General features: G+C 41.0%; 1 protein-coding gene across 1 annotated transcript in view; it reads right to left on the reverse strand.

The window, feature by feature from the left end:
• The window catches only part of grin3a (glutamate receptor, ionotropic, N-methyl-D-aspartate 3A), a 44619-nt gene that overhangs the window by 9864 nt on the left and 21972 nt on the right, over positions 1-12783 (reverse strand). The window contains exons 3-7 of the mRNA XM_054612909.1: positions 9870-10539; positions 7875-8258; positions 7170-7315; positions 3153-3268; positions 1601-1752 (exon numbers count right to left, since the gene is read on the reverse strand). Coding sequence (XP_054468884.1) covers positions 1601-1752; positions 3153-3268; positions 7170-7315; positions 7875-8258; positions 9870-10539 — 1468 coding nt within the window. The remainder of the gene's footprint in view (positions 1-1600; positions 1753-3152; positions 3269-7169; positions 7316-7874; positions 8259-9869; positions 10540-12783) is intronic.

Raw genomic sequence — 12783 nt, forward strand, 5'->3', positions numbered from 1 at the left:
ATTTTGACAGCATATTGTAACTTTGCCAATGGATGCTACGGCGTCCAGGTTGACTCAATTTAATCATACATATTCTATATTTTATTCAACAGCAGAATCTATAAAATGAGAACCAAAAGTGTGCAGAAACACTGGTCAAGCAGCTTTTCTCTGCTGTCAGCGTAGGCAGGTGGATGACGCTGCAAAATAAAATGTACCCGGAGCAATTTAAATGTCTGCAGCTCTAGATAGCATCTGTAACACGTCTAGCTGTTACGCAGTGGGAAATGGTTCACTTCAGAGACATGGAATCTGTTGCACTGCAGTGTGCTGCTTCGGCTACTAATATGAGACTCAGAAGATGGGCAAATTATGTATTAGGTGTTTAGGTCGTTCAACGGCACACACTTCGAGTGCTGCTTTATCAGACATTATAATGAGCAACCACCAAGGAGTTTTATGCCTTTGAAAAATAAATAATAAAAAAAGCAAAGTACAAACACAAAAAGAAGATGGGGCGGATGAGTTTTTAATTCAAGCTTGATAATAGGGAGTGTGCAGTCAGCACCGAGCGAGGAGACACTTTTGGGGATTCCAGAGTCACAGCTGGTTGGAGAGACAGCCAGGATGCTAAGAGAGCTAAGTGCTCGGTAATAGCAGAACAGAATGGACCGAGGGGGCCTGGGAAGTTTGGGACTGAAGTTATGGGGACACAGCTCTGTGAGCAGATGGAAGGTCAGGGGCCGGGCTTGGAATTAGTAAGGAGCCATTACTGTACATGGAGGTTGTAGAGGCAGTGCAGGGAAAGTATTCTGACAGCCAGGAAAATTATGAAAAAAGTGACAAGAAAGCTACTTCCATATGATTATACTATTTTCAATTATCAATTTTGACTAACCAGAAAGATAAACAGAGATTTTTTTTATTTCATGTGTTATGATAAAGACAATAGGTTCCTTTTCTACCGGGTGTTTTTTTTTTTTTACTCTTGGGGCAGCGGTACAAGCTGTAAACACAACAGTGATGTGATATCTCCTTATAAAGTTGTTGTGGCAAACACTTAAGCAAACAGTTTCCTCAGAACTGGCCCTAATAATCCATGACAAAATATGTTTCCATAGAAACATATTTCACAATGCTTTCACAACAGTTTTGTTTTATGGGATCGTAATTTTTAGGAGACAGAGCTGGCTTAGTAAAGGATGATTAGAGCAGTGAGAAGAAATCAAACAAAAATATTGTGGGCTGGAAAACCAAGACAAAAAGCTGAAAGACACCGAGACTGTAAAACTCTTTGGAGCTGAGGGGGGCAGCAGAATTGGGTGACAATTTTCAGAAAATGTATTATAATTGACCATTTTCACGTTATGAATAGTCATTCAATTTAATGTTCATATAAGAATATAAACTAGTGCAGCTTTAGGGTTTTTTTTGTCTTTGGTATTCTTAGCAGGAAGTTAAAAGCTATGATAGCAACTGAAACACCACTTTACATTTTGAGCAGTATCCATGTGTGGATATAGAAAGAAACAATATGGCAAAACTCGACATGAACTCAAATGTCATTATACAAAACACTACATTTGCTGCTGTTGTGTATAACAGGCGGTTCTGTTCCTACCTCAGTCACAGCAAAGCTGCGCTTCCCGCAGGGCACAACCTTGTACCATTTGTCATGCAGCATGTCCATGAAGCCATCTGACTTGTACTGACTAACAAGCTCTGATATGTTGGAGGTGAGTGGAGAGTTCTGAGGGAGGCCAATGCCATAGCCTGCCAATGGACACACACACACATAAACACACAATGCAATTATTCCTCTGTCTCGGCAGTCAAATTATTTTAACTTCCCCTCCATGCGCTGTCATAATATTCTTTCACAGAGTAAGACAAATAATATCTGATCAGAAAGGAGGGAGTCTTTGCATATTTTTTTTTTTACTAGTGCAGAAAGCACCATCATCACTCTAAATCAAAGCTAGTACTTAACGTTGAGAGTAATTCAGCAAATTCCTTAGCATGCCAGGAAAGTGTGACAAATTCAGCAACAGCCAATTACAGAAGTACCTCGCCTTGGTAGGAAGTACACTGATTGATTTGTATCGTATCCTGGAGGCTTAAGGGTGCATTAAGTAATTAACAACAACACTGGAATCTGGGACTATGGTAGCCTGTAATGGAAGCAAGCACCATGGGAACCTCTTCACAGTGGGGGGAAGGAGCTTGCTAAGTGGACCAGAGATTAACTGTAGACAGAAGAGGATCTAAGCTGTTGAAAGCAAGACGATTAACTGCTGTGCAAAGATTGAGTGATTGATATTGTTGAATTTTTGGCTGTCTAAAATGCTCATGGTCAGTTTGTCTGCAGTCATTCAGGACGACCTCTTAAAATGTAGTGATAATCAAAAAACAAAACAGTTCCGTGAATACTAATGCCTTAATCTTGACTGTTTTCCATTACTGACAAATTACAAATTGAATCAATCAATACCATAATCAAAAAGATGGGAAAGCCACACATATACATTAAGAACTATTTTGTGTCTTATAGGCTTGGGGAGTAACAAAATACATGGGATGAAAATATCTGATTATCGATACATTGTAAAAATAGGGAATTTAAAGTTTACAATTTGAAAATACACTTTATAATTAAGAATGATAGGCCTAACCCACCATGCATATGGGCACACGTTGGCACTCTTCATGACACAAAAGCCTCTAAAGTTAGTGGAAAAAAATGCTTTCACTGGTTGGAAATGTTGCAATAATTTGTTATGTAAAGCAGAAAAAGGTATTAAAGTGAATGTTATTGCAGATATCAATTGGTTTGCACACTTTCCAGTTCATCAGCTTTTTCACAGCTGGAGGGCTTGCATGTGATATGATGTTGTTCCCCTTTTCTGCTTTACAAATGAAATAATAGCAAAACATCAGCATGTTTTTTGTCTTTATTTGGAGGTCTGGCTTAGAGTTAATGCAATTAGTAACGTAAGTAATCAAGCTACTTTTATTCAATATTGTGATACTTGGATTAGGTTACGGACAGCATTTTTAACTGGTAAGTAGTAATTGTATTGGAATACATGTTTATTTTTTATTTTTATTAAAAAAACCTGCCTCAACCTTGATTAAGTAAGTTATTTGTGTCATAATAAGCAACCATGTTTTACCTTCTATAGCAAAGGGTTTCCCCACTGTTAGTGTTTTACAGTCTGCATCTATGGAAACCTCGTAGTCCAGCAGAGCTTTGTCCATGATGAATGCATCCAGTCTCTGAGGGTCAGCCCTGTAAACACACAGCAAGAAGCTTTATTGGAAGTGGAATACAAGTGCAGATGTAGCAAACATTCGTCATGCTTTTTGTGTGTTTTATGCAATGACAGGTTCCTGACTGAGATAATGAGATCTCAGCTTCAATACTTAAGGTGAGACAATACAGGTAAAAAACATTATTTCCAGTTTAAGATTTTGGGCCATTTTCACCCAGAAATGTATTTAACGAAACAAAATGTCTTCATTAAGACTAGTCGAAAGAAACACAAAAAGTAAAAATGTGTGTTTTTATTATACTACACTGTCTATTTGCGTCTGTAGATTTAACCTTAATTCACCAAGCGTTAGCGTGAATGCCTCATTTGCATATTGAAGCATACAATTTCAGAAATTTGCAATACAAAAAGAATTGCTTTATCAACTGGGGAAGTTTCATGGGTCTATCTTTTTGTTCAAATTGTTACCATATTCAACTATTCGGCATCAAACACAACATGTTGTACCAATCAAACATTTCTGTGGACACTAGCAAACACTCAACAGTCATTCAACAAAAGATAAGAGTGTTGACCCGAGTTTGCCCTTCAGTTTTTTTGACAATGTGATCAGTGGCATTTGAAATGTGTTTGAGGGATCGCTGGACAGACAAACAGATAGATGGACTTGGACTGATTCGTAGTCAGTCAAAAATTCATTGTGGTGACAGATGGAACCATAGCGCTAAAACAAATCTTACATCTTCTGGGATTTTCTGGGATTGACATTGTAAAGCAACCCTCTGGAAAATTAACCTTTAAAAACCTCCTGAGACGCAAACTTAAATGGACCTCCTTTGTCATCTAACTCCCGCTCTAATACTCTGAGGCTTATTTTCTCTGTTTTTGTCCTCATGTCACACCTGTGAAGAATGAGAAAAGTTATTTTTTTGGAGTTGTCTGTTGCCGTATGTCTTGGATGTAAGCTTTCAGTGCTTTCACTTCACAATAGAGATGTGTTGAGAGGTGTTTTTTATTGGACACAATAAGAAGTGAATTGGTTGTAGGTGAAAAGAATAAACACAAAACAACATGTATGGGTGTATGAATGTATGAGTACGATTTTTATGCCTTTGGAGATTTTATAGAGCTTTTCAGAGGGCAGTGTACCACAATCACTGAACATGGGATGCCAATTATTCAATAAAATCTCTAAACCAGTGGTTTTCCAACATTTGTACTGGCCATATTCCAGTATAATGACTGCCTGTCCGCCAGTTTCTGCCAATTTACTCAGATTTCTCACTCCAAGTCTGTTTTACACTGGTGAGATATTAATTCGCAAGACTTTTACAAATCAATTCTTTGCTGACAGGTACAGCCTACTGGGATACAAATGCTGCAAAGCCCTTTTTCTAGCTTTTCTCTTTGTTGTATGCTTGTTATCGGGGACAGGGTTTGAAATCCTCAACTATCTTCTACCCACAAGCTGGCTGTTCATTATTACAGGTTGAACCAGGTTGCAGCTTATGTCCTCGGTATTTTCACAAATTATCTAGCCAGTGTGATTAACACATGATGCATCCCTGGATCATCTTCCTGCAATAACGCTAGAAAAAGTATGTATTTGGATGTGGATGCTGGAAACCTGCACTCGTGAAAGGGAACATTTTTGTGGTGTGTTCTTCACTTAACACAAAGTAATGTGCGATACAGCAGTTCCATTCATTTTTGATATCTGATGTAGATCAGGCAACAGCTTTCACATCACATCGTAAGACCTGTTAGAACCTGGGTTAAAAATCAACAACTCTCTCATGGGTTTTGCAGGTGTGAGCTTGTGTTATGTGAGACTGTGTCACGGCATAAAAAAGCAGCGTGTCCAATACCTCTGCCACTTTAACAAGCAAGCCAAACTAGAACAAGGCAGTTGTCGGGTGTCTGATAATGCTCCAGTCAGTGCACTTTCTCTGAATGCTCTAATTATGTAGCAGACAGGCTGCAGTTAGCAGTTGTTGCTTGTTTCAATTTCAGTTGTCAGACATGTTCATTAAGCTGAAACACCATGAGTGCACAGTGTGCAGGGACAAGAACCAAGAGATAACTGCAAATATACCTCTAGTAAATTCCCACAAGCAATGTTGTCAGAGCCACCAGGGTGTATGGATTGTTGTATCTACTTGTCACAGGGCTGAGGGAGAATGGCAAGGGGTGAAGGAGCAACACTACAGGAGAAGGTAGCAAGTTCAAAAACAAGTGACTGGGAACTGATGAGGAAAGTGGACAGGTGGGAGTAGGAGGGGAAGGTAACTGCAGGGTTGATGAGGGAAAGTGGGAACAGGTGTGTAGATGGGTGGGATAGTCAGGTGATGAGGAAAGGAGGGAAAGTTCAAGGAAATCTGGTGGATGAATGGGAAATATCAATGAAAGGACGGAGAGAAAGACTGTGATGCTGCTATAATAATATAAAAGAAAACTATATATGTTATGATAAAAAATATGATCATGGTCCAATTCTAAGAAAATTGAAAATGATTCTAATTGAAGTGGCCCTATTATGCTTTTCCACTTTTCCCCTCTTTTTTAGTGTGTTATATATTTTTGTACATGTAAAAGGTCCATAGAGTGTAAAACCTGAAGTCCATGCCTAAAAGGAGTTACCCTCCCCTCAGACACACTGCTCTTGAGCTGCCTGAAACGGCTCGATTGAATTCTCTCCTTCACTTCAGTAACTTTATGAGGTCATAATGTAACGGAAGTGACATAAAACTCCACGCTAGTTTGGCCCGCCCTCAAACAACAAAAGAGAGAGACGGCGCTGAAGCTCTGGAGGGAGAGTTTTTTGAAATGTGAAACGTTGACCAATCACAACAGAGCGGGCTAGCTGCCCAATCAGAGCAGACTTTGCTTTCTGGAGGGGGGAGCAAGCGCTACAACGGAGCATTTCAGAGAGAGGGTGAGAAGAGGTGCTGCAGGACAGCCAGGATGAGAAAAACAAGGCGGATTATGAGCATTAACGCATGTAAACATGTTGTAACTGTAAATTGAGATAAAAAAGATGCACCCGGAAAATAGCATAATAGGGCCTGTTTAATAAACAAATTATTTGTCTTGGTTCCAAAAATAAAATATGGGTTAATCACGAGAACAGCTTTGGAAACCTGCACTAGTGACAATTTATGCAATAACTTTAACATTACCTTCAACACATCTAAATGTAACCATAGTAACCCCAACATCCAGTTTTGTTTGGACCAATTCATGATTGTTGAGTTTAATCTCCACACGTGGCTACGCCTGTCAATGCAGTATACAGAAGATGCATTGCACCACGATGTGATATAGCATACTATATGATTATGTAAATGATAACTAATGCCTGGGAACTTCGGGAGTAGACCCATAGTGCAGGGTATTCAAAGTTGCATTGCGGCACATTCGTTTGCTGTCTTGTTCCCCTGTTGTAATTTTCTAAAGATGACATTTTCCCTTGAACCCTCTAATCAGCAATTTACAAGCTCAGTAAGAAAAAAAATCGTGTTTCATCCTTTCAAATTGTGTCCTACCCAGCCTGGGCCTTTCATTCAGCTGCCTCTTCTCACTATATTCTGCTTTGCTCCACAGGGATGCCAGTTGAATGTCGAAGCAGCTTATGATGACAGCAATGGCAGGGTAAGGAGCAGTGTGAGATCTGAATGCAAACATGCAGGCTTGTGGTGGAGAACGACAGATTTGTTTGTCTCTTCAAATGTAGACTTTCATTGGACACGCAACTCCCAATCTTTTCTTTTTTTCAAAGAAGTCTTCCATGTATGTAAGTTGATTTCTAGAGAACGATGACAGCAAGATATAACTGGTTGGATAGTTGCAATGAATGTAGAGTGTGTGTCTGCATGACATACATATGGTGAATGCGCAGTACGTATGACATTGTCTTACTTGAGATGATGAATGCCATCTGGGGTTGCCGGGACGTTGTATCTTCTCATGTACTCGTGCATCTCAGGGAAACTCTTCTTGAGGTAGTCCTCTGCACTGCTTTCTCTCACTGTGGCAAATCGGAATCCCTGAGAGGGATGGTGCAACTGCAGGAAAAAAAGAAATAAACCCAGATGTTACGCTTTACACAGTCTGCAAAACAGTATTAATATTAGATAATATTGATATTTTTCACTTTAGTCTGCTGCTTCTCGTTTCTTCAGTTGGCATTTGTTTTTATTATCGGATGCAATAGGTGAGCTTGTGAAATTTTTGGAAATACTGATTTGTTTATTTTCTTCTCGTTGTTGATTCTCAATATCCCTGCTCTCTTGTGAATCCGATATTCGGTGTGTTGACCAAAAACATTAATTACCATACACTGATTGCTCTAACAAAGGTGGTTTGATTAAATAATCAATTTGCTGGTTTAAAACCTGCACTATTCATGAGAAGAGCTCTTCTAACATTCAGAAAAAGCTAAATAATACTCCGGTCTGAGGTTTTATCAAGTGTGCATTAGGTACATTTTTAAAGAGAAGGTCCACAACAGCCTGAACTTCAACAAAGAAATGAAAACTCGTCAATTTGTAAAATATATTCCCCAACACTGTAAACGTCAACGTATGAATCTGCAGTTATGTTGCAGTGCTGCACATTTCTGACCTTTGGATCATGTATCCCTGACAGTTGTTCGTATGTCTTCTCCCCGACCATGACGGCAGCTAGATTAGCAGTGTAGGTGGACAGACAGAACAGACAGAAGATGGCCCAGAGGTTCATCAGCAGGCGGCCTGTCCAGCACTTTGGCGGCTTGATGGCCACCGTTCTCCCGAAGAGAATGGCATAGCACACGTTGAGCGCTGAGGAGAAGGAGAACACCCGATGGCGGTTGCGTCCACGAGGCGTCATACCAAACGGGCTATGCCACTCGTACAGGGTGAGGAAGACAGCGGTGACGTGGAGGGCGACAAAGATGCCGAGCCACATGGACCAGTGGAGAGGCCACATGAAGGCACCGATGGGTGCAGCTGTGTCGCGAGTGCGAACCTGGGCAGGAGGGTACACAGGATTAGAAAACCCTCATACAGTAAATGATATTATAAAAGTAAGAAAATAGTGTTAAAAGATATTGATGTTTTTTTAACAGTCTTAAAGTTGCATTGTGTCGCCATTTTCTGATATGTCATGACAACCCGGACTCACTCCCAACTCGTCAAATACAGACGCTTAGTCAGTGCCCCCCTGCGTCTGATACCGACACAATTAGCTTTCAATTAACTCCACTGTAAACTCACCCGCATCATTATTAGAGGCTCAGAGGAACTGACCTATTATAGAGAGCCAGATAATGCATACAGGCTGGGAGGGGAGGTGGATGGATGATACAACAAAGGATTTTCGTCAAGAAGACAGCTGTGTCCTGTGCTAAACTAAAAGTAAACCTTGACATTTTGTCACTTCAGTAACTAATCACTGAGTTGTAAGTCATGTGAGTCGCAAATCACGTTTTTACTCACTAATGAATTGTTACTCATTAGTGACTTGAGTTGTAAGTTGAGTCATTCAATAGTCATGTGAGTCGTTCAGTCAAGTAAACATCAACCACACTTTTCCCCATACCTAAGTGGTTTTCCCCCCATACCTAGTGGTTTGTTGTCTAAAGCAGCTTCCCGTGAAGACGAAGGTTTATTTTGAAAACACAATGCATTTAGTGAGTGGAATCTGATACGCCGTCCGTTGCGTTACTCTTGTGACAAAACTGACAGATAGAGGGGTACCAAGAGCATCAGAGTTTGAAGCTTAGGACCACTGACCAAGTGTCAGTATTTAACAAATAAAGAGTGAAAATGTGTTGAGGCTAAGAAGGGCTGAGCCTTGAAAGGGAAAATCTATGTGGGGTTAAGGTGTTCAGTTAATTGCTCATCAGAAATTAAATGGTTAATCACTGGTTTGTCTCACCAATTTGAGCTAGGGACTGAAGCTGGCCCACAAAGAGTCACAGTAGCATGATGCAATGGGATGGAATAAATTGGGAGGGGACAAGACAGGAAGTAAGTCGCAATCCCCCCTCATCAGCTTTTACTACAAATAAATAAAAATACAGTTCACACAGGGAAGCTACAAATAAAGAGGCCTGCCTTTACATGGACTTCTACTGGTAAAGTTGCTGTCCGAGACATTTTTGTTCGGGAGAATAAAATAGGGCAAAATATTGAAAGTAGAAAATACATCTGCTGTAAAAAAAAAATCTGAACATCTCTCACTGTAGTGGCATCTTTCTGTTAGCATCTGAGACTAGGTATAGTAATTGTAGTAATAGGGTCACCACACAAAGCTGCACTCTCTCCATTCCAGCCTTATACGGGGATGTGCATTAGAATCCAATAACCTAGGACTGGCAGTAATAAAACTCTGCTATATTGACACTGACCACCAGCATACCAAGCAGGGAGGGTTAATGCAAGGTCATTGACAGAGAGCAGAGAAGCATGGGCCAAAGAGTTACAGAAGTGAGATAAGTAAAAAGTGCAAAGGAAAAAAGAGAAAATTCTGTATGAAATGAGGAGAAAAAGAGGTGTCAGAAAGAGAGAGAGAGAGAGAGAGAGAGAGAGAGAGAGAGAGAGAGAGAGAGAGAGAGAGAGAGAGAGCAGTACTCACCAGAATTCCCAGGCTGGTGGAGAAGAAGGGTGAGGTGAAGTCAATGACTTGGCTTCTAGCCGAATTAATGCTAAAAGATGTCACTGCCAGGTGGGCCGCTCCACTGAGCAGATCCCCCACCAGTCCTGTCCAGCGGCCATTTTTGAACCCCCCGTACTTCCCATCGCCTACAATATAGAGGTCGAAAGTGAAGCCCATGTCCTCTGCCAGCTTCTCCAGCAGGTCTATGCAGTAACCATAACAGCACTTCTTCAGGTCCGTGGAAACAGATCCGTTACGTCCTGCAAGGTTCTTGAAAAATCCTTTCAAAGCCGAAGACTCATTGGTTAGCGGGTCGAGGCACAACTGGCCTGCGGGACACAACCCGTCCGCATCCACCTCTCGGGTAAATACAAACGGGTGCTCCACCAGCGTCACCACCCGCATGTGCAGCCGAGAAGACCTCCGCCAGTCTCCTCCGCCCCCGGCTCCCTGATGGCTTGGCCAAGCCCGCCGGTCCATCAGAACTTTCCCCCTGCGCCAGCGTCCCAGGCGGGTCCAGGTTGGCTGGCCTAGAGGGTCCAGCTGGAGGGACCAGATGTAGTGATGGGCCTCTGAGATGACATTCTGGCTGTGAGGGTCTTTGGATATTAAACCGGTCTGGCCCTCAAAGGATGTGTTGGATAGAAATCTGAGGGGAATGACGGGAGGAAGAAGAAAAGAGGTGACATGGGAAAGGGGGAGATAGGGGGAGGAGAGTGGTGGAAGGAAGATGAGCAGAGAAGAGGATAGCAGAGGAGTTAGAGGAAAGATCATATTTAGTCTTTCCAAAATGTAAGTTGGCCGATGGATACAAACAGTATATCAGTATAGTGTTTCTTACCCCGCAGGTTAAACTGGGTTCAAAATGTCAATACCATGGACAGAGCACAGGGAAGTTTATTAATGTTGCGATGTCCTACAAATACATTTTCTTTGAAGTGGTTAAATGAGAAAGTGACTGATTTATTCTTTGCTCTTCCAATTCCAATGCAATTCAACTTTCTCTAACTGTGTAAAATACATCAAAAACAGTTAAACAGAGTTAAATGTTGTAATTTTCAATTTTCAATCACACTGAGGCAGGTTTGAGCACCCTTCTAGCCATTTGCCACAATTCTTTTTGGGAAAAATACATTTGACTAGTGTCAAAAATAATGAAATATAGTCATTCTCAAAAAATCATTCATTTTGATGTAATTATACAATTTCTACTACTAATTTAAAGCTATTTAAACATTAAAGACAGTCTTTTAGGTTGAAAAAAATGCTTGGTAAAAATAAGGGTACAATCCTGGTTGTGGTTAAACATATTGAAAAGTTGGGTCATAAGGTAAAAAACAACAGCAGTCTCTCTTGTCAAAGCCACATCCTTTGTTGACTCAATCCACCGGAGCCTGCTCCCCGAGAGGCTTTGCTGTGCTGTGACAACATCACACTACACTACTTCTGGCTTTTGTGCACATAGAAATATCTCCTTGCAGGAGTTTAAACAAATGACCAATGCAGCACTTTCTCTGCAAATCAAATTCATTGAACAGGAAAAAAGATTGACCCAACAGGGATACAATGGTTGACAATATCTACAACTTAATGACCCTCATGGTACTCAAGATGAAGCCCTTTGTGATTAAAACAATTTTCACTTGTATCAATGTTTACAGCATTTCTTCTTAATGCATGCAGAACGCTAACAAGTCAAGTTAACTGCAAGATGCACAGAAGTTTTCTGCTGGCTTGCTTTTTTTTTGTAAAATTGCCAATAAGAAAACCACCTTTTCCGGGATTTCTGTTGCTGCAGGATTTACAGGCTTAAATGTACGATTATATTTTACCCTTGGTTAGTTTATACAAAAATCCCAATTTAATAGTGTAACAGCAGCACCGGAGAGGTGTATTATCTAGGTGGCCTCAGTGGCTGTCTAAAGTGTGTTTTGGTGTGTGTGTGTGTGTGTATGCGTGTGACAGGATAAGGCAGACCCACGGTCCAGTGACCACACCATCTCTCTCACTGAGCCAAGCTACTGGCTGTCTGAGAGTGTCAGATATCGGAGCAGACACACACACTCACACTCACACACAGAAAATCACACACACACACACACACACACACACACACACACACACACACACACACACACACACACACACACACACACACACACACACACACACACAAACACACTTGTCCACTGGAATGGATATGTTTGGATGTAGAAAAAGAATGCAGGCATCCGTTCTGTGCAAGGAGATGCACACGTCTTCAATACGCCTTCATGTGGTAATGATGTTAAAGACGTGACCTTTACCAGAATATCTCTCGTGTCACCTTGCTCACTGTAAAATAAAAAAAGAAATCCCTTTTTCCACCACCATGTCTACTTTCCTACATCTTTAGCTGGTGTTAAGGCAACCTGACAGCTCAAGTAATCAGTCTGAAGGTCAGGGTCTTCACTGCAGCTTGTAGCTGTTAATCTACCTGGGGACTGTGACTGTTTCCTCGTTGTATATAATGAATGTGACTCTTGCACATTCCTGACAGTGCAGAGGGTGTTGCATGTTAAAAGGGCACATATTATGAAAGTCAGTATTAAGTTTTAAGTCAAGACATCAATACGATTTTAGTGTGTTAAACTGTTGGAAGGTGAAGTTACAGGACGTTTTTAAACTAATACTAGCAGGGTATGTCAGCAGATGGGGAGTTGTATGAAAGGAGATACATTTCAAGATTCTTCCTGCAGCAGAAAGCTGCTTCTTGGAAAGTCAAAGATGCTCTCTCTCACTCGCGCCAACATGTATGAGTGTACAAGTGTTTTTTTCTCAAGTATTTCTCTTCAAGGGATTTGATGGACCATTTTTGTGTCATGCATGAATAGAAAACATGCCACTCCATTCA

Source organism: Anoplopoma fimbria, chromosome 14, assembly GCF_027596085.1.
Source record: "Anoplopoma fimbria isolate UVic2021 breed Golden Eagle Sablefish chromosome 14, Afim_UVic_2022, whole genome shotgun sequence".
Lineage (NCBI taxonomy): Eukaryota > Metazoa > Chordata > Actinopteri > Perciformes > Anoplopomatidae > Anoplopoma > Anoplopoma fimbria.